General features: G+C 45.2%; 1 protein-coding gene across 2 annotated transcripts in view; it reads right to left on the bottom strand.

Moving 5' to 3' along the window:
• znf407 (zinc finger protein 407) overlaps positions 1–24,164 on the bottom strand; it is a 104,239-nt gene that overhangs the window by 79,639 nt on the left and 436 nt on the right. Inside the window, exons 1-3 of one of the 2 annotated variants that reach the window (XM_023812623.2) lie at positions 23,984–24,112; positions 15,659–19,400; positions 12,557–12,671 (exon numbers count right to left, since the gene is read on the bottom strand). In XM_023812623.2, the coding sequence (XP_023668391.2) occupies positions 12,557–12,671; positions 15,659–19,337 (3,794 nt within the window). In that variant the 5' untranslated portion in view covers positions 19,338–19,400; positions 23,984–24,112. Of the gene's footprint in view, positions 1–12,556; positions 12,672–15,658; positions 19,401–23,983; positions 24,113–24,164 lie in introns of those variants that run through there. The other variant, XM_023812614.2, reaches the window with a different exon arrangement.

Genomic DNA, 24,164 nt, shown 5'->3' with positions numbered 1-24,164 from the left:
AATAATGACGTATTTAAAACTTTCACATGAAAAAGGCGAGTTATTACTGTAACTGAGACAAGTGAGTATGACCGTTGATAGAGAGAATCACCACTGATCACAATCATATTAACACCCTTCCTGGCCGCAAAGCTTACATGTAAGAATTAGGGCAAACATGAAGTTTCATTTTTGTAACATGAATAATTAAATGACAGCATTATTATTATTATTATTATTATTATTATTATTAAACTAGTTTAAATAACCAGCCCTCAATGACAATAACAACGTGAATAGTAATAAAACAGTATTTTATCAAATAAAAATTGTGCATTACACATAGCACTAAGCCTGTACGTCTCCCTCAGGAAAAACGCACTTCAGGTTAAATGCACTGAGACCAACAAGGCGGCAGACTGTGACACACTTGCCAAGCGTATTAACTGAGAGAGCGCTCTCCCAAAGGCGTGAACCCCGCTCTCCGCCGCAGAACGCCCCGGAAGCCCTCTTCAGGACCAGGACCGCTCATCAGCCTCACGCCACACTCACATTTCAACCCTCCTTACGTCTCCCTCCTCTTTAATTTAGACCTATATATTAATTTTACGTTCAGAAATGTTCGCTTATTAATCAGATTTTGCGGGCAACGCTACTTTGATTTTTCTGCGCGAAAAGACGGGACATTCACTTAAATAGGGTCTATTGTAAAACATTTGTAAAGCATATTTTAAATTTTACCTGTAAAGTCAGTTTGCAACAAGTGCATTTAATTCAGCATGATACTATACCTTAATGTTAAACTTTACTTCCTTGCCCTTTTCTTAACCATTCTCCATTTGCCTGCCCAGAGCTGCACAAACCCGACATTAAAACGCCCCCCTTGCCCCCTATCTAATTGCGCAAAACGGCATACCATAGAAAATGCCGCCTTCATAAAAAGAAAGGGCACTTATTTGTGTCCCTCGAACCTTTCTGCTGACAGTAGGACGTCGCTGAAATCAGATGTGGCCCCCTGTGAGGTGCAGAGCGCACCCAGACACTCCAGCAATTCTCATAATGTATATCCAATAGTATTTATTTCCCGCTTTATTCTACATCTCGTCATGCGGCCTGCTTTTCTCCTCTCACACCGCTGACCGTCTCTGTGCTTTTGTGCTTTTCTGTAGCTAAGGGCTACACAAACAGCATAAAAATAAACCCGCTGTACCATTTCGTAGCATCCTGGTTGAAAAGGCAGAAACATTAGGAACATTAGGCCATAAAAATACGCTTGCCAGTCGGAATTAAGGAATGAAAAGTTGTCAGACTTTAGCATCAAAGACAAAAAAATTCCAACTTTCCATAAGATACATTTTAAGCATAATATACTCAATAGATATTTTATAAGGGAACATTTATTGGGAATCATCATGCTTATCTGATGTATTTTGTAAGTTAGAAACTCATTAGTACAAATAGTAATGAACCATTTGTCTGATTGGAAAATCAGTGAATGGGAAGAGAAAAGGTCCCCGACACCTTAATGAACAATGATTCCTGATCAGAAAAATAAAAATCACAAAACTGACCTTGTAATTTTTGGAGGGCAGCGATTTGTGAACTTGCAGGGTATTGTATGAAAAAGCGCGCGCGTGTGCACACGCAGTCCCTCATTAACAGCCATGTTAATTTCACCGCTCTCCGTTCATTTTCATTGCGGTGCTGCGGGGACTTATTACCGCGCGGTCTTTGTCCTTGCAGTAATTGCCCTCTGCGCCAAACAGTCTCTGAGCACCGGCATGGGCCCCCCCCCCCGGGGACCCGCAGCCTCCCTTCAAGGCCCCCCGGTACCGCCGACGTGTCCTAGTTAAAGACACACCGGGAGGGACGGCCTCACAACATCGGAGCCTGGCGCTTTTTTAACGAAAAAAAAAACTGTTCCTTAATCACTTCATTAGGGAGCTGAGAAGAGCGGAGCGGAAAACGCGGCGGGATCCGAATTCGCGGGGTTCCAGCTTCCATTAAGCGTGCTTTGTTTGGCCCGCACTGCTTAAGCAGAAATCATGCTAAACAAACAGATACACACCCCGCAAAGCGCGTGTTATGTGTGCGGTAATAAAACACGTGTATGCGATCTATTAGCATGAGTCCCTGGCAAGATTTGTGGGCTTATAATTTTTCTTTTGCGCTGAACCTGAAAATTCAGCGTTTTATGTCCCCCAGATTTACGGAGTTCGCGTTATTAATTGTTGTTCCAGTGATTAAGTTATTCCACTATTTACATTTAACAGTATTTCTTGTCATTTTGAAATATTTTAAAGGCTATTAGTCAAATTATTAAAACAAAGCACTTTTCTTAATTCAGCACTATAGAAACATCTACAAGCATCAAATACGTTGAACAACCTAACACGGTCATCGTTCAGAAATACTCATCTGACGACTCTATTTTGCTGCGTGAAAAAAGTGACCTGGCCCCACCTACTGACAGAAAATTGACATAGCAACACAATAAAAACGGAATGAAACCGTCCTTGTAATGATAATGTCTCGTATTTCTAAAAGGAGTGTTTTACATTTTACAATATATTAATATAATAATATAAATTTTTCTTCCAAGGTAGATTTTGCAATATAAACTATACAAGTTTCATTTTGATAGTTAAAAACCTCAAAATGCACAAAAGAGACAAAAAGCGAAGACAGGCCAATTATTTCTGTATCAGACTCAGGAAAAACTTTGAGTATGAAATTGTCTCTTTTGAATGCACTGCAGCTGATTCCATTACGGCAATGCAGCTGACCACAGATAATAAATGCAGGAAAAAGAAATATTAAATCCACAGTAGAAACTACTGGATACTATCAAAACTACATAATATTCATTCACTTAAAAACTAAGTGACAATAGCAACGAATCTCTCACAACCAATATTAGGTGTATTTCAAAGAAATAATCTGACATGAACTGAACATTTCTCAGGAAGAGCCTTCACTCCTGCTCTACCATAATTTTGTTTTACGGTTTCTGTTAACAAACAAAATGGCTGCCATTTGTGTTTCCACGGGTTCATTTTCACTATTAGCGAAACCTTCAACATGGCTTTGAAGGAATGTGCTTAAAAGAAATACTATTTAAAGACTGTAATTCTACCTGTTAAAACAACACATAATGATGTTTTTTTTATTATTATTTGAATTTGTTGCCTCTGAGCCTTAACAAAATGGTGTTACGTGTCCTTGGAAAAAAATACAGATGAACATTTCTTTTATGTGTGCCCTCCTGAAGCCCTTCTCCGGTTATGACGGTTAGGGCGTAACAGACACCTGCTGTCGAATATTTCAAACTTGTTTTTACACCGACCTTTTTGCAGGAGAGACATCAAAGGGGAGAGAGTGCCAACAGCACAACGATATATACAAAAGTGAATGACATCTATACACATTATTTACATGTTATTGCTGCAAATAGTCTACTGCTACTTTTCCCGTGTGATCAATTTGTCAGTAGAGTCACCCGACACTCTTGTTGCTGGCAATGACTCTTCCATCCTCCTTTAACACCCAAGAGGAGAATCCTGGTGCACCATAAAACCCGAAGGGTAATATTCATCCGTGCCGCAGTTACAGACCATGACCCTTTTACAACCCCATCCGGTGACTCAATTAGTCCTTCCGAGTTCTGTCTTCTCACTCGGGATGTGCTCGGAGAGATGTGTAAGTACCCACGGCCATCATTCGGTCCCCTAAGAAGACGCTGGCCCCACACACTCTCCCCACTGGCAGAACGAGCTGTATACCGAAATCAGGAAACAAACCAGCCCACGCATACATTCATCCACAGCGCGATAAATGAAAATGCTTTGTGACCCAAAAGTAAACAAATTACCACAGTAAAGGAATGTAAGTTCCTTGGGAGGACTCCCGAGAGCCCTCAGCTCCTCAGGCTTAATGTAACCACTGCGCCACTGAGGTTTCCTACACTTTATCTGCACTGGTTTTTCTGTCACATTTCGCTTCACCAACTGTACCTCTTCGGAAAACAGCCCGTATCCCAATTTTTCATTTATACATCTTCTGAGACCCCCTGCCCCACCCGCCGCCCTCTTAAACGGTGTGTCCATGAAGCATCGGTAAGCCGGACTGATGGATGTGGCTTTGGGGAGCCCAGGACTGGCTCTGCCTGAATGTGAGATGTTGCAGTGTCACTTAGATGCTGTGAGATGTTGCAGTGTCACTTAGGCAAACAAAGGCACGGCAGGCATCTCTCACTCGGCACAGTCTCACACTTCGGGTGTCTGGAGGCCAGACCCTAACCAAGGTGTTCAAAGCGGGCAGTGGATTCTGGGTGGAGGATTCTGTGCAGTTCAAGGTTAGGGGTAAAGCAGGTAACCGTTTTTAAAATGCTGCACTGTACATTTGAAAATAATGAACAATAAGGCACATAAAGAATGTTAAGCTCACACTGCAAAAGCATCTAGTCATGTCGCAATTTATCCTTCCATTACAGCTGATGAAAAGAACTCAAGGCTTCCAGAGATGTTTACATCTGAAAGGTAGTATGAAAGCAGGAATTAACTATCCTCTGAGGATGGTATCTGCTTTTTGCATTATATCCGAATCAGTCTTTTGCCTTTCGTGTGTAGCTCCTAAATAACCCACCATGCATCACTTACATTAACACAAAGGTACAGTTCCCACCACTGGTCTGAGGTTCATGTGAGTAGTGTGAGTAACAATGAGTGACAGAGGTGCGAACGCCTGGCATCAACAGATCGATACCCTTCACTCAGGACAGAGTCCCCTCAACCTGTCCACCCTCGTCATCTGATACGGCAATGAGCAATTGCTCTCTCGCTGTCAAATTTTCAGCTGTGGGGGGAAGTGGACAAGTGGTAGTGGTGGTGGTGTGTGTGTGTGTGTGTGTAGCGGTGGGGGGCAGGTTCCTAACGACAGTGAGTCACAGGAAGCCTTGTGACGGCTGCCTTTCGAGGCCCCTGCATCTACACCAGGACCACCCGGACATAGTAACGTCCCAATTTGTTAGCAGGGACTAACAAATGGTTTAGTGCTCTAGGGCTCAGCAAACCGCACGCTGTCCTGGGGTACCTGTCCATCAACAGACCAGCTCATCTTCCCCCCATTCAAGGGCTTCTTTATAAGCCCACTACCCGAGACTGCATACGCAAGTTATTCCTCACCACTCAACCATTCCACTTCTCTAGACCAGAGGTGCTCCTCAGTGTGCTGAGATGTACCCTAATTATCAGCCACACACCCCCCACCCCCAGAGCTGAGGCTAAATGCAGCTTCTCCTTCCCCATTCTTCTTTTCAGGGCTACGCAGTGCATGACACAAGCATTTGACAAATTGAAGACCGCTACTGTAATGACATACCTTTTCCCTCATCTTTTAATCACCGCTGTTAATTACTCATTAACTTCCTTCCCCTTTAGTGTGCAACTCCTAAATCTCCCACCATGCGTCTCTCAAATAAATTAAAGCACTCCTCATCTCCAACGTGCAATTTTATCTTTTCTTACGACTGTCATTTGCACAAACAAGAGTATTTTTCAGTTGTTCTGGAAGGATACCAATAAATGGATTTTAATCATTACCTCCATGAAATGATGTGTGCAAATCTCTCCAGATGGAAATCATTCGGAGCGCCGTAAAGGGCTTCCTGTAATTTTGCTTTACTGCAACACTAAACACAGTGCTGATGGACTCCAAAAAACTACGATCGAGCCACACTAACTCCCCCCCCCCCCAGAGGAGGCACTGAATTCATGCCAGAACAAAAACTAGTTGAACAGAGATTCCAATTCCCTGCTGAAAAAAATATAAAACTCAGAGTAACACCATCCAGATGGATACACCTGGAAAAGACCTCATCATGAACAGAAGCATGGGGGGGGGGGGGGTTGGGAGCTCTGAGATCCTCCTAAGCCAAGGAACCAATGATGCCAGACCAAAAAAAAACAACAACAATACAGGCAATTCAAGTACAACACCAACAGTGATATATTTTTTAAATGGCCAAGTTGAACTGATGTTCAGTGGATAATTGGACACATTCACTGTCTGCAGCAGTGACATTTTATTAGTTCTGACCTTCATCACACAAGTTTTTCGTGTTTCCGTCTCTTTATTTCTCCTTGGGGCCCGTGATGCTATTTGGCTTGATTTGTCTCCTTACTGTCTCTCTCAGTGCTCTGCCACAGACCCCGTTCCTCTAAACACACAGTCCTCTAGCCTCCCATTAGCCAGCAACACTCGGCTTACTGCCGACACGGAAATGGCGGACGGCCACTTTAAACGCCCATTTACCGACGACGGCCCGGCTTGTGGACGGACACACGACGCGAAGAAAAACATCTTCAAGAGATTGGACGAGCACCGTGCAAAATTCTCTTTACATTACCCCTCAAATTTGAGAACAACCAGTTGTGTCAGCGAAGCTGCTTGTTACCGATAGATGTCAGCCAAGGAAACACGGTAGCAATTCAAGGACCATCCTTGTAGGGAGAAGCATTTCAATTATGGGTTGTTTTTAAAAAAAAAAAAAAAAATCGTAAATGGGGATTTAGTTTGTTGTAGCACCAATCAAAATTACAGCCCCCCCCCCATTCACCACACATACACATATACACCAAACCCTCACTACTGTTCACAAGTCACTACTGTTCACACATCAGGTCAGCACTGACTAGTCACTCTTTAACCAACCAAACTACCAAAATCCCCAAAAAGCACTGGAATACCCAGGAAAACACCAGGATGCTCTGATAGGTGACCTTACAGCTTTAATTTGTGGTCTTGCTCAGTAGCCCAGCAGTAAAACCACTTCGCCGACCCTGGGATATGAACAGGCGACCTTCTGATCACAGGCACAGTATGTTCTGTGGTTAGTGCAGTTAAATGCGGGTCAATGGCTCTGAGATCAGAGAAGAGAATCTGCTTATCTAAGGAAATGGCTCTGGACACCTCCGGATGCCTCACATCTGAGCAGACGTCCTTCCCCTCGTCTCCTAAGAATGCCAGATAAAGTTTCATTTCAAATGCACCAATTTTGGCAGGTTGCAAGCATAAGTCAGTGCTTATCTGAGCTCCCAGAGAGACGTGACACTATCATGGAGGCACGTGACTGACAGGAGCAAAGGAAATTTGCGCAGGAGAGGCAGAAGCAAGAGACAGAGCAAAGTCTTTCATTAGCGATGCAGATGTTCAGCCGTAAATTAATCTGAGGTCACTATTCTCGTACTTAAGCGCCATTTAATGGGAGGGGCTGCCCCAAGGGAGCATAAGGCCAAATTGATGCCAAGACGAGGATGACCATGATGCTGCTGCTGCTCATGCTATGATACCTCTGGGTGTGGGGGGGTGGATGGACAGTTGTTGCATTTGTGAGAAAACTGAGCCCCGGGTGACTCCGCATAGCTCATCGTTTCTGGCCACTTCCGTTTTACGTTCAGCCATCACTGCCTGTGCACGTGGGCTCCGACCCACAGGCCGAAGCCCTTCTGGTTTGTGGGCTCCTCAGGGTCACATGACACCGTAGCCATTGTGCAGTCTCTCCCCTGCATATCCCGACATGGACAGCCATTAACCAAGAAGCTGAAAAGCAACCTCACGAAAAAAAGGAAACGTTACGAGGAAATGAAGATCTGCCTGGCGCATATTTATCCAAATAACGATTCATTTCACGGCAGCACACCTCCTAATCACGGACACCCCCCCAGCTGGAAACACAAGTGACACGTTCGATGGTCCTGCCCCTTCTCATGACAACTCGCTAATTCAGCCACAAACTGGTGTGAAGACCACCGTTCCTGGGGCCCACGGCTTTTGCACTGGACTTCCGTCTGACATGACCAACGCTGGTCCGCCCAGCCTCCTCAGACGTCATCTGCTGTGGTCTTTACCATGAGGTCTGCCAGCTTCCTGCGTGGACTTCCACGTCACTTCCTAGTACACATTCATTTGTGCCACGGACGAGTGAAGCATTATGTGCAATATTATCGTATTACAGAGGTTAACGGACCATAAAGCTGTCCATTCATGGAGAGCAATAGCTTGGAGACCATTCTAAAACCTAAAATGGCGCTTTGAATGTAGACACAGTGTCATTACCGTTAGCTGACTGTTTCCGACAACAGCTCAGTCACATACTTAACCTTTATGGTTCAAGGTTTAAAAAAAAAAATATTATTTATCAATTGACCTTTACTATTCCTTAGGGTTATATCATCCCAGATAATGCGATCCTGCTTTCAGTTAAAGTATCTGGGAAAAATGTTTTTCAGAACTGAATGTCAGAAGTAACACACGACAAAATATATTAAACAGGCTAACATGGAAGGCAAACACAAATTAATGCTCATCTCCACGGGCCTGTCAAAAGACCTTTACAACAAACGCGATTTTAAAAAGCAAAAGAAGCACTTTCCCATGCAGACACATTTGTACAAAAGAGAAATTCTCTATCTTCAGTGGAGGAATTTGTCAGAATTATTTTGCGTATTCAAAGTATGAGAGAGAATAAATAAAATAAAAAAACACATAAAAGCACAATGATTCATCGCGGAATAACACATATAACTGCTGTCTTGAACCATCAAACCACATATCTTGCTAAAGATTTTATAGTAGACACAAAGGTGGCATTACGCTCGTCTGGTTGGGGCGGGGGGTTAGTCATGTGACAGGCCTGCTCATTCAGTTTACCTGTTTCTTGTTACCAGTCCCCGTAAGACTGAATTTTCTCCCCCTTCAGTAATCGTACCCAGACCTTAATGCCCTACCAAGCCCTTCCAATGGGCCCGTTTAGGGTTAGCTTTCCTGACCCCCACCTCTCACCATTATTTATCTGTTTTTGTTCTTCCCCACACCCCCCTGGTGTGACTCTGTCCGCCATCCAGCCCAGAGCGAGCCTTTCAGTCCTGACGCGGGTGAATGGCCCCAGGCTGCCTGGGCTTCATAAATCCCCCAGCCAGGCTCCTCTGCCGCCCCGAGTTTAAATACTGCGCCACGTTTCGGCCCCAGAATTCCACGGGAACCCGACGAGATCGCTAATGCGCGCGGCGATTAAGAACGACTCAAACGCTATGTTGTTCAAAAGGCTGACAGGCTGTAATTTTCCCCATTATACGCTGCCGTTTAATTGCCTGCTACCGACATCCGCTGACACATTATGAAACAATGATTTACAATTATTCAGGCCACGAGAGGCGAACAGTGACATTATAATCAGCGACACTGCGGTTCCATTGCGTGCTTAGCATCTACAGCGAAATTTAAAAATTGTTTTTGCCCCCCCCCCCCCAAAGGAGTGTTAACCAGATTGTATTTGGAGATGGTAAAATATAATATTGGAGAGGGTGGGATAACAGCGTGGGACTGAGTTTGGGTCAGGGTTTCGTGTCAGACGCATGAAGTAGCCCTGCAGGGCAACGGTCGACCTGCAAAACGGATCGGAGGAATGCGACGGTCATCCAGCACGAATCCCACGCAGAAGCAAAAAGCAAAGAGGCCGGCAGGGCCGCCGATATAAATGATGGACAATTAAAGGGAACCGTGTGGCGTGCGGATTTGGCCGGATCAGCTCCCACGGACGCCATTTACTTAAAAGGCCAGATTGGCCTGAATGCACTTCCTGCTCGTAACTATAATGCGAAACATTAATAAAAGAGGAACGCATTAAAATGCGATGCAAAACGCAGCTCCAGCTCCTTTCGGAGAGGTGCGGATGTGAGCGTGACCGCGGCCACTGCGCTAACACCTAGCTGTCCTGATATTACAGCCATGTGTTATAGCTATTAAACTCCCCATGCATAATTTACTAAGTTGGGGGGGGGGGGGGCTCCTCCGGGGAGGCCAGGCGCAAAGGGCCAAAATGCTGAATCCGGGCCGCATGCTGAAAGTGATGGAGAACAGCAGAAGCCCTCATTAAGGCTGTTCTGGCTGCCTTGTGCTCACCTTCCAGAGGTCCCGCCCTCTTTTGTTTTTCCATTAAATATGAAGAATATCGCAATATACATTTTCGCCCTGTCGGCAGTTTGTTTGGGGCGTCAATAGGCAGTTTCCAATGCTTTTCCGGACCAATTTACTGCCCTTCGGCCTGTTTCATTTCTTTTATTTCACCACTGGGGCAAGCTTTGTCCCCACTGTGGTCTTCTTTGAGAAACTATATTTTTCGGGCATAAAATACTTGGGGCTGCAAGACAGCTTGTTTCTGCGAAAGGACAGGAGAGAGTACAAGACACATCATAAACTGGCACACGTGGAGCGGTGTGGGGTGCACATGGTCAGGAATCCTCACCGTACATTTCAGAAAGGTCCTTTACCACAGTGGACTGACCATCTGGGATACTCGGCGTTTTCCCAGTGGCCTGATGGGTATGCATCACGGGGGACCCCAATCCAGCCCTAACTTCGACTGCTCGAGGTTCTAGAACTGCTAGCTGCACAAGTCACTTATGAAAGCCTGAACTCGGAGTAATCAAGAATTAGTTAACCTGTCTCTTGACTAAACATGATATATGGATCATAAACCCAGAAGTCTTAAGACGTGCCATCCCTCGGGCACCCCATCCCTCGGGCACCCCATCCCTCGGGCACCCCATGCCTCGGGCACCCCATCCCTCGGGCACACCATGCCTCGGGCACCCCCTCCATCCCTCGGGCACCCCCTCCATCCCTCGGGCACCCCCTCCATCCCTCGGGCACCCCCTCCATCCCTCGGGCACCCCATCCATCCCTCGGGCACCCCATCCATCCCTCGGGCACCCCCTTTTCGTCTGCCCAACACCATTCCTTATTCTCCAACAGTATGCCGTCAGCCGCTTAACGCTCCAGACCAACCCGAGTCATGACACGGACCTCATTGCTCACTGCGCATTACCGGATGTCAAGTCTTCTGTCAAGAGACTAGACTCACGAATGTAAGGAAAAGAAGAGATGAAGAGACAGGGCAGAGTCCCTCAGCGAACAGGTTTCTCGTCTGACTGGCAGATGGGTCAAAGTTTCGGTTGGGCTATGGCCTTGATTTGCATCCGTTAATGAAATGCCACGCACAATGCGGTTTCCGAGCATCAACAACCTTTTCTTCGGTCTACGCCAAAAACATGCCCACCCATGCTTGGGGAAAATAAGGTCGGGTGCTGGCCTGTTAGCGTGGTTTAGGTGGCGCATCAGAACCCACACCAGCTTCGCATGCGGGGGCCGTAAAGAGGCAGCGGTGCATTAATGAGAAAAGCACACTCGTTTTGATCAAAAATAAAAGTGCACTTAAAGCATTCATTTTCCATCTCATAACGCAATGAAAAAATAAATACACAGTATATAACACTGGCCTGAGCTGGCCTAATTCATTAGAACGTCTTTATGTTATTCTACAAAATATAAATGAAGTACTTTAATGACCACGGGAGATCAGTTATGGAGAGAAGGTATTCATGAAAAGAGGCAATTAGCATGAGCGGAGTAGTTTTCTAAATAGTCATGCAATTAAGGCGAATCGAGATGACATGTATGTAATGGCGCTCAAGCTCCCGCTAACACAGCTGCTGAATGGTAATACTCTGAGATGTGCTCCCCCATTACTGCGAGCAGCCACTTAAACACGGAGCAGATGTTAAGTCTTGTCTGTTCATCAACACAACAGACGCCTTTGATATCTTTCCCCACTTCTGTCAAGGAGACATCAGAGGCAAAGAACCAAAAAGGCACGTCTACATCATCTTCATGTCTGCACACAGTGTGGTTAGTAAGCGCGAGAGAGGCCCTTTATGACAGAAGCGAGAGGTTATACCACTCAACGGTTCCTGTGACTCTTGTGTGCTCCATCAGTGTGAAGGTCAGCTTTGGTCGGTTTGTTTGTGCCCGTGTGTGTGTGTGTGTGTGTGTGTGTGTATGTACTCAAGGAAGAGCTCGCGATACGGTGAGCCAGCAGAAGAATGCAGTGCGTGGCATCCAAACTCCAGGAGGCTCAGAGTGAGGCCGAACGAGAGAGATGACTTACTATCACTCCCCACGGCCGAAGGCCCACTGCCCCCATGCTGAAGAAACCGTTGCAACCCAGCGCTCTGCATTGACTTACCCTTTACACCGAAAATAACCCAAGGAGCAGCAAATGAGCACAAAGTAATGGAAGAGCAATACTAATACTAATAATAATACTAATAGCAGAGGAATTAATCATAGAAAAGTAGGTTAGAGGAACCGGTTACAGTGATACCATATTGGCAGATCACCATACCAACATGAAATCAAACATGTTAGTTCACAGGATGGAATGGGACCTAACTTGAGTACACATGGTGTTGAGCACTATATTAACAATACTGCAACAACGCTGCAGTGAATGTAGGCAAGTGATTAGCCAGGACCTAAGTGTACCTCCCCATAACAAACCCAACATCATCTTACTCATTTTGCTGCCCAGAAAGCCAGGCTTACTGTATTCCTGTAAGGAATAATCACAGAGACTGGTGTTCTATCATGCAGCTCGTCACCTTCTTCTAAGCTCCCACCTTCTTCTCTCCTCGTACTCTTCCTGTAAAGGTCCCTCGCCCGCTGACATCACAGCACTCACCCACACACGTGGCACTTGTACTCCCGCATGCCCAGGTGCCTCTTCACGTGGTTGCGGGCGTCTCCAAGCTGAGCGGTGGCAAAGTTGCAGATCTTGCACTTGAAAGGCTTCGACCCTGATGAAAATTAAATATTAACTGGTGTGAGGCAAACAATTACCCCATCGTAATCATTGGTGTACTTCAATCCGCTACCCCAGCAGAGTCACAGATATACCATACAGAAATCACCATTTTGGGGCAAACGTGTCTGATTTAATGTGAAATGTGCAACATGCTGGCCTTTTGAGAAACATTGATGACTCCCACTGGATCTTATAGCCGACAAACTCTGCTTTCTTCACACAGACTGGTCTCCTCTTAATTCGAGGGCAGTCAAGGAAAATCAGGGGACAGTGAGAAGCCCAGGTCTGCTCCTTCTCCCTCCAAGCGAGGCCAGGTGAGATGTGTAAATCAGTCCCCTACGTTCACTGGTCACTCCATCATCAAAGCGCTAATCACCAAGCTTGGGTTTGAGAGGAGGTTTACTCCTAATTATTGTCATTAATAAATTGAGTAGGGGTGGGGGGGGGAGGGTCATAAGTGTCCGGATGAAGGAGTATGTGGTGTAGGACATCATCCATCAACATTGCTCAGCACACTCCCAGGGTCGTTAGTGGGCCACAGGCAGCTAAGAAACTAGGTATGTAGTTAAGGGGGAGGAGGCAGTCACCAGAACTGCCCACTTGGGCCTGGACTTCCGTAAGGCCACAGCGTGCGGGGCTGGAAAATCAATAATCAATGAATAACCCAATGCCTACATGCAAACAGAAATAATGCCATTTTTATTTGAACTCAATGGCATCCCCTAGTGTGCAGAAGAAACCTTGTCAGCAAAAACTAGACTAGGTGCAATAATCTTGGCATAACTAAAGGACACACTGCAGAATTCACTTGCCGCAAACTGAGAGTCAACCAGCCACATGTTGGAAGGCTTGAGAAACGACAAAGACTGAAAGGTGACCAGGTGATAAACAGAGGCAGAATTGGTGGGGGGGGGGGGGGGGGTTCAGGTCGAGGCAATAAAGGGAGACCTTAGAGCGTGTTCCCCCCCTCCAACTCCTCCTACCATGCAGCCAGACACAGGGGTCAGCAAGCATGGGAACTGTGAAGGATATTCGATCTATTAACCATCATTTCATGTAAAATTCAGAAATGCCATTCTGGTAAAATGCGTTCTGTGTGACGGAAGTTGACCGTTAACACGGTGTCATGCTAAATTAACACCGGCGACCAAACTGGAAGGTGACACTGGGAAAGACTGCCTCGTTTCATAAAACCTTCCTCTTCGTTTTCTGGAAAGCAAAGGTGTCCGACGGTGTGGTCTGTCCATCCCTCATCCCCCCTGTGCCCTGAAGTCAACATCCAACCTAACAGAGGGCTGAGTGAAAAAATGCAAGGTGACCCAAGCAGATGAAGCAGGCGAAACAAGCCCTGTGGATCCATGACGAATCTTAAATCCACAAAGGTGACAAAAGTGAGGAGCTTTATATTAAAACCTACATTACACACCCAGCACGTTTTCGGACATCGGGAGCCATCACGGCACCAGCGAATGTCCGTCATGCCAACGTATGGCGTGGCTGGACATGGTTGGTCACCATCAGTGCCGTTTTGGCCGATTGAGCTTGTTGAATCGGTGTCGGAGGTAGTCGGCAAAACCGAGCTCTCTGAATGGGCTGTATATCAATCGTCGCCTCGAGTCTACAATTTTTACAATTGACGGCAGTTGATGGCAACAAACATCGGTCGACAGGAGCTGACCGTTCATTGGTCTTAGTCGGCGCTAGTCTTTTGCTGTTGGTTTGGTGTGTACCAAGCTTAACAGTGTGCAAAGACAGCGCATGATCCATTTAGCTTCCATCCATTTAATGAGTACTTTATGCTAGAGAGCCAGGGCAGTGTGTCACCTGAGATCAGCAGGTGGAATGTGGTTTTGCCAGTTTGTGTGTGTAACAGATCCTTTCGGGCCTCAAGAATCTAGGTCACGACGTTTGTGAGGCATCAGTCTCAAACAAAGAAGAGACCATGATGGGACCCCAAGGACCAAGCAGGCCTTGTGCTGATGCTTTTTTTTCCTCCCACATACACATCTTAAAACCCATTATAAATATGCAGCCCACTGGCCAGAATGATGCAGGTTCCAATCCTGGGCTTGGGCCCTTCCGGAATCATCAAGAATAAAAGCACAGGCAGCCAAATAAATGGGAAAACATAACCCTATAATGTACACCTGCGCTAAGTCACGCCTGCTAAGCAGCTAATTAATGAGAAAAATGTTATGAATATTTAAATATTTAAATATATATTTTTCGAAGTTTCTTTTTTTTAATCTTCACAGAAGTAAATTTACCACTTACTCTGCTGGATGTTCTCCAATCGTTCCTGCAATCAGTACGGACCCGCTTTGCATCGTAAACAGCAAAATTAATCTTAACGGATTAAGAATGATCAGTCCTCCACACACAGGGGAAATTAGGATCTGAAGAGCCTGCATTGATTATTTTAAAGAATTAGCCAAACTCTGTTTTGGATTTCACATGCTTTTAGTGAGCTTTAACACATCCAACAAGAGTTATTGACTGTAATTACAAGAGAATCCAGGTAATGGACACATTAATTCAAAGCAGCATGCCTGTCCAGACACTGGGAAAGTGAGTCTCATCTACATCAAGCTCTCAAACTCTCTTGCTTTGAATGTAGGGAGTCTGGCCTGCATTCAGTGTATTAAGACAGACCTGCATAAGATCTTGTTGGGGATGTGGTGATGAGTACCAGACAGACCTGTCGCTGTCTGGACAGAAGCTACCAAGGGGGATTGGGGTGGTGATGGAGGTCGGGGCTTTAACATTTCATCTGAGCATCAGGTAATGAACAATCAGTCAATATTTATACGCCGTGTCTTCTACCCACGCTAATGTAAAATACCCCAGAAGCCTGACATCAAATGTGATCTATAAAATTGCATGGAACAATGGAATAATCAAGACCATCTAAACACTCCACACCCTTGAAAAAAGTATTTCATTTAAAAAAAAAAAAAAAAAGGTGGGACAGAGACATACCTGTATGCGTGCGGACATGTGCCAGAAAGGCCATAGAGTTGCTGCTTTTGCACACCTTCCCGCAATACTTGCACACGTTGCCCTGGTTCTCCTCACGCTCCTTGTTGATTTGCTCAGTGTCCTCCAAGACATACTTGTTGACCTCACGCAGCAGCTCCTCATGCTTTTCCTTGATGTGCATGAAGAGGTCCTGCTCCGTCTCAAAGGGCTCCGTGCACTTGACACATTTGAAGGAGGCTCCGCCTTCGGGCAACTCCTCGATGCTGGCTTGCTCATTGCGCAGGTGGGCAGCACTAGTCAGGTGCTGGTGCAGGTTGCTCTCAGTGTAGAAGGACTTGCCGCATAGAAGACAGTGGAAGTGCTTCTCCTTTGATGGGTGCTTCATGGCTATGTGAACATTCAGGCCACTCAGGCCATCAGCCAGGAAGCCACAGTCCTCACAGCGGATCCGTGAGCTCGTGGATCCCTTGGACCTAAGACCACTATTTTTCTTGCCACTCAGAGGACTTGAATTGCCAGCAGAGTTACCAGCAGATGATGTCCTCGTAGCATGGGTTTCATCCAGCGCAGAGGGCTCCAGTTCTAGAAAGGCTTTTGCGGAAACAATGGATGCATCGAAAGGAACAGCCCTTACTAGCTGCTTGACAGATAAAGAACCATCTTCTCTTCTGTCAGCATAGTCTGGATCTGCATCTGACAGACTCTCCACCAAGCAGTCATCCTCTGTTTCTGTTCCTCCCTCTGGGAGGTCATCCTCAGGGAGTTCCTCTGACTCTAGAGCAGAGTCTTCCACTGGTTCTCCAGCAGGTTTAGTCAATGGAATGTCCTTTGATGGTGCTGGGCTTTCTCCACGGCTCAGCTCAACATCTTTAGAATTCTCATCTAAGGCTGAATGTCCTTCATTGTTGATAGTTTCGAGGTTTCCTTGACTTTTTACGGCCTTCTCACTCACAACAGCATCTATAGTGTATGGTTCTGCTGAGCCAGTTGCTTCTCTAGCAACATTTGGGACAGAGGCAACACTTTCTGACATTTCACCACTCTGACATTTTCCAGCATTTGTCTTTTGGTCTGACACAGTTTCGTCCACCTGGGAACTCTCTGTAAAAGGGATATCGTTGCTCTCCAGTTTGGGCTCTCCTTCATTCTCTGCTTCTTTGTTTGCCTGGCTCGGTCTGCTCTCATTCTTCCTCAGAGACTCCAGGTAGGACTGGCTCTTCTGCTTGTGCTTCTCAGTTGTGGCGTGTCGTGTCATTTCCCGGCGAGTGACCGCATAGTAACTGCAGGCCTTACAGACAAACTCAAAGTCCTTGGTGTGCTTCCGCTTTATGTGAAGGTCCAGAGACGGCAAAGAATGGGCAACAAAATCACAGTGAGCACAAGAGTTGACAGAGTCGTATTTGCTTTTTTTCTGAGCTGAGCCATCCAGTTCCTGACATGCATTCCCTAGGACAGACACTACCTGTCCAGACTCAGATTCTTGTCCATCCTCAGAATGAGAGAGTTGCCCACTAGCTATTGCTGCTTCATCCAAAGACCCCTGTGTGGCTTGCATGGCTTCTCCTTCACCAGGATAATCCCCAGGAGTCTTTGCTTGGGATGGCTGTCCATTGTTCAGAACTTCTACCACACTGCTTGGATCTACCTGATTATCTTCTGGATTATCAGCGTTAGCTTCCTCCATTCGCTTCATGTGCTTCTTGGTGGCACAGTGTCGATCCATGTCACCTTTGGTTACGCAATAGTAGCTGCATAACTTGCAGCCAAAGCTATACTGGTGGCTATGCCTCCGCCGGATGTGGACACTGAGATTGGTAGCATTGGAGGCTATCAGCCCACAATAGTCACAAGTTGTAACAGTGGACCCCTTTGGCCGACCTCGTCTCTTTTTAGGCAGGCTTTTCTGGTCAATAACTTCTGCACTTCCTTCAGCACCTGTGGCTTCGTTGGTTTGCCCATCAAGGTTGTCTTCATCATTTGTCAGGTCCTTGCTGGTATCTGGGATCTCATTGGGAGGTGGTTGAATTTCTGACAACTTCAAGCATACTTTTTCCACGCACTCATCAAAAGATGCTCCAAGGTTCTCTCTCCTGGCTGACTGCTGGTGCTTCTTCCTGGCGAGGTGTTTCTCCATGCCCTCTGAAGTCCATGCATAGTAACCGCAGGGCTTGCAATGGAAGCGGATCTCCTTGGAGTGCTTCAGCCTCTCGTGCCTCAGCAGAAGAGTGGAGGAGTATGTTTTGTATGCACAGGCCTTGCACTGCAGCTGCACCCTGGCATTTGCTGAGCGTTTCAGCAGCTGGGCAGCAGCCAGACGAGTAGCACTAGATTTGGAGCCCTCGCCATGAGCATGAAACTCAATTTCCTGAACGTTCTGCTGCTTGGCGCTACTGGCCACTAGTGCCAGGGCACCCTGAGTCCCAGTCTTTTCTGAAACCAATCTCTTGTGCCTGCTGCTGCAGCAGTGTTTTTCATATTCAGACTTTGTTGCACAAGAGTACAAACAAACTTTGCAAAGGAAGTTACTTTCTTTAGCATGCTGCCTTTTAACGTGAATTGCCAGGCTAGGCCTGTCTGGAAATAGCTGTCCACAGTAGCTACAGGTGTTTTGAGTCTTAGGTTTTAACCCTCTTTTAACAACTTTGCTGTGAACCTGTCCTTGTGCTATAGGTACTGTGGGTGCTTCTTTCCCTGCTTGAATGCTACCGGGTGTGCCACCTGCCGCATCAACATTAGCACTTTTCTCAGTGGGGTCAATGTCAATTTCAGAGTCTGTTGCTGCCTTCAAACCTTTGACAAGACCCTGATTTCTCTTATGGCTACTTCCGTCGGAGGCTTTGATGCTTTCCAACTCTTCCATGGTTTCGTTCTCTGCTTCTTTTCCCATGTGTGTCTTCTCCACATTATTATCAACCATTTCTAACAGCATGCGAGTCGGACTGACCCTGTTATCCTGCTCACTTTTGTTATTAAGGCCCACCTTTGTCCCAGGAGCAGGACTGGGCCCCTCAGGTCCACAGTCTGTTTTGGACCCTGCGAGTGGTAGGTCATCACCATCGTTATGATGGCTCTCCCGGCGGGCCGTCTCACTGTTTTTGCTCAACTTAACAGTCACGTTTTTCTCTGCCTCCGTCTCCGTCTCCCCACTGGGACTTTCCTGATGGGTCTCCTTCACATGCCTGTCTATCTGGTTAGTACTGTTTGCCTTAAAGCAGCACTGTTGGATACTTTCATTGTTGCTGGGATCTAAAGATACAGCGCTTTGGATGTGGCCTTCCTGTTCAGTGTTTTGATTTGCTTTTCCTCTCCTACTGCCATCGCCCCTAAGGCCAACCCCCTTCCGAGAGTGTTTTCTTGTGGTGTGCACTTTCAAAGCTGTAGGGGTTTTAGCCACAAAATCACAAACAGTGCACTCACAGCTGCAGTCCGATGTGGGGCCACTATCGGGCTGCTGCCCATCTCTTGTAGTCGCTGTTGCTTCCACCGCCGGTGCTGGACAAGGCTCACCTGGGGTCTTGTCTTCATCAGTGGCGTTGCTAGTCCTGGGCCGTTTAGCCTCAGATCGGACATCACATCCCTGTTTGACACTTGAGCCATTCCCTTCATCTTCATGTACCACTTTATCATCAGCTACTTCCTTTCCTGACCTTAACTTTCGTTTATTCTTTGAGTTATCCATTTCATTGTCTAATTGATTTCCAATATTCAGATGAATGAAATCATAGTTTTTTTTGTCCTTCACCTGTTAAAACAAAATAATTCATTTTAAACATTCTCAAATCTTTCCAGAAGATTCATAGACTTCATATTTAACTTGTCTTCTAAAAAAAGTAAATTACAAAAAAGTAATGCCATACAAATCCTTGAAGGTACTGCTATTACATTTATTTAGCAAATGCTTTTGTCCAAAACAAAGTACAAGTGAGGCAAGTGGCACATCATACATGCTGTCGAGGAGCAAAAGTGCGGCTAGGCAGAGCTTCCAATGAAAACCCAGGTACAAGTGCTTGCAGTATTGGAGCAAGAGTTACACAATGTGTTCCAACAAAGCAAGAACCAATATGATCATTTGTCACCATCTAGTGGACTAGTTTGACACTATGGAGAAATAAAATGAAGATGTGGGTGACGAAAATGACTCAAAAAGGTTAACTGATGTAGGGACCAAGTCATACAGAGGTAAAATTGAAAGATAAAATCTTTGCACAGGTGTCCATTTTAGACAACTAAAAACAGGCCACATGCAGCAGTGTCGTAAAATTCTATTAGTGATATTTTCACCTGGGGAGGAAAATTGGCACATAAATTACACTGGGCTGTTTAAGCGGGGGTGTGTGACAAGGAACATATAATATTAACCAATGACTCCTTCCTGCCAGGGAAGCCACATTCGTTAACTGTTTAAATGGTGCAAGTGAAACAGGGACCATGGGGGTATGGATGGTAACTCCAGTATGACAGGGAAGGTGGAATACAATATCAGAAAAATGTATTATGTCAACAGACTGAGTGACATTATTGTTTATAAACACATATGCACTGTAAAGTAAGAAAATTTAAATAAAAAATCTTGACCCAGTTACTAAATGATGAAGCACCATTTGTGAAAATAAAATGAAGGGGCCACCATACAAGTATCAATGGATACTTTCAACCAAGCTCTTACTTTCAAGATAGAGGGCAAAAACTAAAATGTTAGAAACTCAAATAAAGATTAGCATTTGTGGTTACTGTTAAATACTGTATTAGTCAATATTAAAAGAGTATGAAGTAACTTGTGTCCTGTTGCAACTGCGGGAATGATACTCAACAACCCCTGCCTTTGAAATCAAAATCATTACCACAGTATTTGAAAAATGAATGCTAACATGTAGTAGCAAATTTAAGATTTTATATGAGAATGGGAATGAGGAATACCCATGATAAAATGCCAATAACGGCACAAACTAACAGCAAGTGTGCTTCAGTGTGTTGATGATTGTTCACAAAAACAGGACCAGCCATTATGTTCAAATGACCGGGACTTGGCTGCTTCAGACATTGTAGTAGGAGAGAAGCCAAGCAAATATCCGAGACAAATGTACTACAGGGTTCTGCTAATCTTCAGACAAATTTAGAGCAATTGACAAGAAGTGAGCTGTTTAAAAGCAGAGCACACTTATTAGTTACATGCTTCTTGTATTTTATCCCAGAAATCAATAGAGATGGGAATAGCACAGACAGACTGGAAAATCTCAAGTAACACTAATCCATAGAAGAGCAGCACAGAAACAATCCCTCACCCTATACATCAATTAGCCTAACTTCTATTAAAAGGTAAAGTTACAGAGACAGTAATTCATTACAAAGTAGCAGTATACCTGTGGACCGATACAATTCAAACAAGACAGTCAATGCAAATTCAGAAAAGACAAATCCCTCCTAAACACAAATATGAACCTGCTGGATTTAATTACATGTGATGTCTGTTTGACAGTAAGAAAACCTACATCCATGCATCTTCTATGTTCCGTTTTCCATACAGGATGACAGCAAGTCTGGAGTCTATACCCAGAAATACAGGGCGTAACACCATAGACAGGATTCCTGTCCACTGCCGGGCACCGACACACAAAATCACACTCTGCGGGAAATATAAAGGACACGACGATTTGGACTTCAGATCCTCATGGGTACATAATGGGCTTGCAAACAGAAAGTGATGTGTCACTTTAAGAGGTACATCCTTCGGAGAGAGCAATCAATGCAGCATAGGGGCCCCATTAGGACTCTCACTAAAGCACAGCCTTCACGTATACACAGCCACACCCAATAACCTGGCTAATCCGCAGAAAACACTAAAATAAGTGGCATCACTTAGAGAGCCGAGGCAACAGACAAAAGGCAACAGATAAATTTAATTTAAAGGAGAGTAAATACAAGGCAATTGAGCTGACAAAGATGTGCAGTAGTTACTACGTGGGGGATTCAACGATGACGGTGACCTCCTGGTACAATGCCTTGGGCCCTCACCTTCAAGTCTAAAAGGCCTATTTTTACAGGATGAAAAGCCCCTTCTCATCTGTCCACATAAGCTCTTATGTCCAAACACTCTGCGCTATCCCTGGCAGCGGGGCATCAACAGAGCTCATCAGTCCTGAAATATCTCTCTCACACACACACAGCAGCACTGCCAGTCTCTTACCATCAGCTAAAAGTAAATGCCTTTAGCGTTAACCCTTACACAGTCATCCTCCGTCTTCTACACCAGGTGATTGAACACTTTCAGAAGGAGAGGATGAAAACAGAACCCGTCGGCAACACAGACACAATCGGGAGACACTCAGCCGTAAGGTCAGACAGATCGCACCCTTCATATGATTTTAAAAACACTATCCATGCATCTTACATAACCAGTTATCCAGTATAGGGTCATGATGAACCCGACCAGAAGCACAGAGACAATTATTTCAGCAATTTTCTTTGACCCATCTTGAAAACTCGATGAGATTTCTTGTACTTATGACTTTTCAAGATAACCATTAAACTGCACAAAAATCATTTTATTTATTTGCTTCTTTGCTTGTTTATTGTTGGGGGGCATGATATTTCTCAGGCTGCTGAAAATGCACATCAGAAGCCAAGAAGAACTGAAATAAATGAGAGAATGACAGTGACAGTTTTTCAGCTGACAAGCCCATGAGCAGAAAAGAATAAGAGAACTACCAAAAAAAACCACCAGATCCTAAGGGCAGCATTAGTATGTCATCTTATATCTTATGTCACCTGGAAGTTATCATACTGGGATGAGTTTGTCCATTACGATTTATCCACTTCTGCTCTCTCATGGCTCCTAAGGCAACAGGCCCAGCTTGTGACACCAGAGAACGACAGAACACCAGTGCAGAGCCGGTGATGTCACCACCCAGTGCCACATTGGGAACGTGTTGTCACATGTGGGAGTAAAACAGTTTGAGGACTATTTACCTAAAATAAAAACAGCTTCACAGCAGTAGAAATATGCCAGGTAGAAAAACTCATCGGCATAGTAGCTCAGTTTAACAGTAAGCCGTCTGGTATATAGCCGTAATGAAGGTTTTTATATCATTAATTTTGAGGTTACAATATTTAGTTAAACCATTTCACACAAGAAGTGTGGGCAATGTTTTTAAAAAAATAATTGTTCCACCAATGAAAAGGAAACGAAGATTTTCAGGCCAGGCACTCTGGGGTTCCCCCGAACATTAAGGATTCCCTAAAAGCGGAGACGTGTGACGTGGACCCCCGACAGCAGCGACACACTCCGCATGCTCAGCAGCCGCAAATGCTTACAGCTGAGCGACAATCCGTTAATTATTTAAATTGCATACATTTTATTCATATTAGGAATCAATATTCAGCGTTAAAAAACATCTGTAAATATTGTAAATTAAACGTATAATGCAGACTGCATTTCGTTGTGCCTGAAATGAACAACAAAGGCAGTCCGCTGTTTCCTGCACTTCAACCTGTAAACGAGTCCATGCTACATTGTCCTCAGTAGTAGTATTCATCGTTTGCTATTACTTAGTCTAAAGCACACGTCAAAAATTTCACTGTACTATGCGTTGCCTGACATAATTCGGTAATTATATATTCCTTATCTGGTATATTTAAACTACAATGTTCCATGTTGCATAAAAACTCGAGCAATATAGCAACAAACCGAGAGTACACTAACGCTATACATACACCTTGGCTAATTATGAACTCTCATTAGCTATTTGACCACGCAGCTAAAACAGGCGCGTTTTATTAAATGTCCCAGGACAGTAACCATCCACGGGCATGGATCTGACAGCACATTCCAGTCGGAAAAGTTCCCACGGCAGAGCTGCCAGATTACTTTTGGATATTAATTACATACAGAACAAGGCCTCCCCAGTATGAGCTGTGCTAAACTTATTAAAGTGTTTTATTCCGGGGAGCAGCTCCGTGTTTTGCCGTTACAGTCCCGCGAGCCGTTTCGGGTTTAACGTCTTAGCAGCCGGCCGACCTCGGGTGGCGGCGCGTCTCGCAAAGTTTGCCTCCCATGGACACCGCAAAGGATCCGTCGCGGCTGTGGGATGCGTAACGACCTGTCATTTCCATTACTCGCCCCGCCATTTCGGGAACAGAATAAGGCGACAGTCAGAGTGGGAGAAAAAATGAACTTCGCGGGAACATGAGAAGCGCAACGCAAGGAAGCCGGGCTAACGGGTATGCTAGCCCGCTACTACTGCAGGCTAGCCATTATTTTGAGTCCGTGTACAATTTCGGTGTCAAAATGCTGACTTAATTAAATGGAGAATGCTTAAATGAATTCACCTTTTTGATAAAATGCGCAGCTTAAGCGCCAGGTTAACATATAATATTAGCATTCCGTTGACTCCCTAGTTATCTCGTTTTTAGGCACTTCCCCAACTTCGAATGGTTGCCGAGACTCAAAATTAAAGATGTGCCAGACGGCCAATCAAGAAAGAGAATTACCGTCGGTGTCCAATGACAC

This window comes from Paramormyrops kingsleyae, chromosome 9, assembly GCF_048594095.1.
Source record: "Paramormyrops kingsleyae isolate MSU_618 chromosome 9, PKINGS_0.4, whole genome shotgun sequence".
In the NCBI taxonomy this organism is placed as follows: domain Eukaryota; kingdom Metazoa; phylum Chordata; class Actinopteri; order Osteoglossiformes; family Mormyridae; genus Paramormyrops; species Paramormyrops kingsleyae.
The sequence above is the reverse complement of the archived record's forward strand: the minus strand, read 5'-3'. Positions and strand labels throughout refer to the sequence as shown.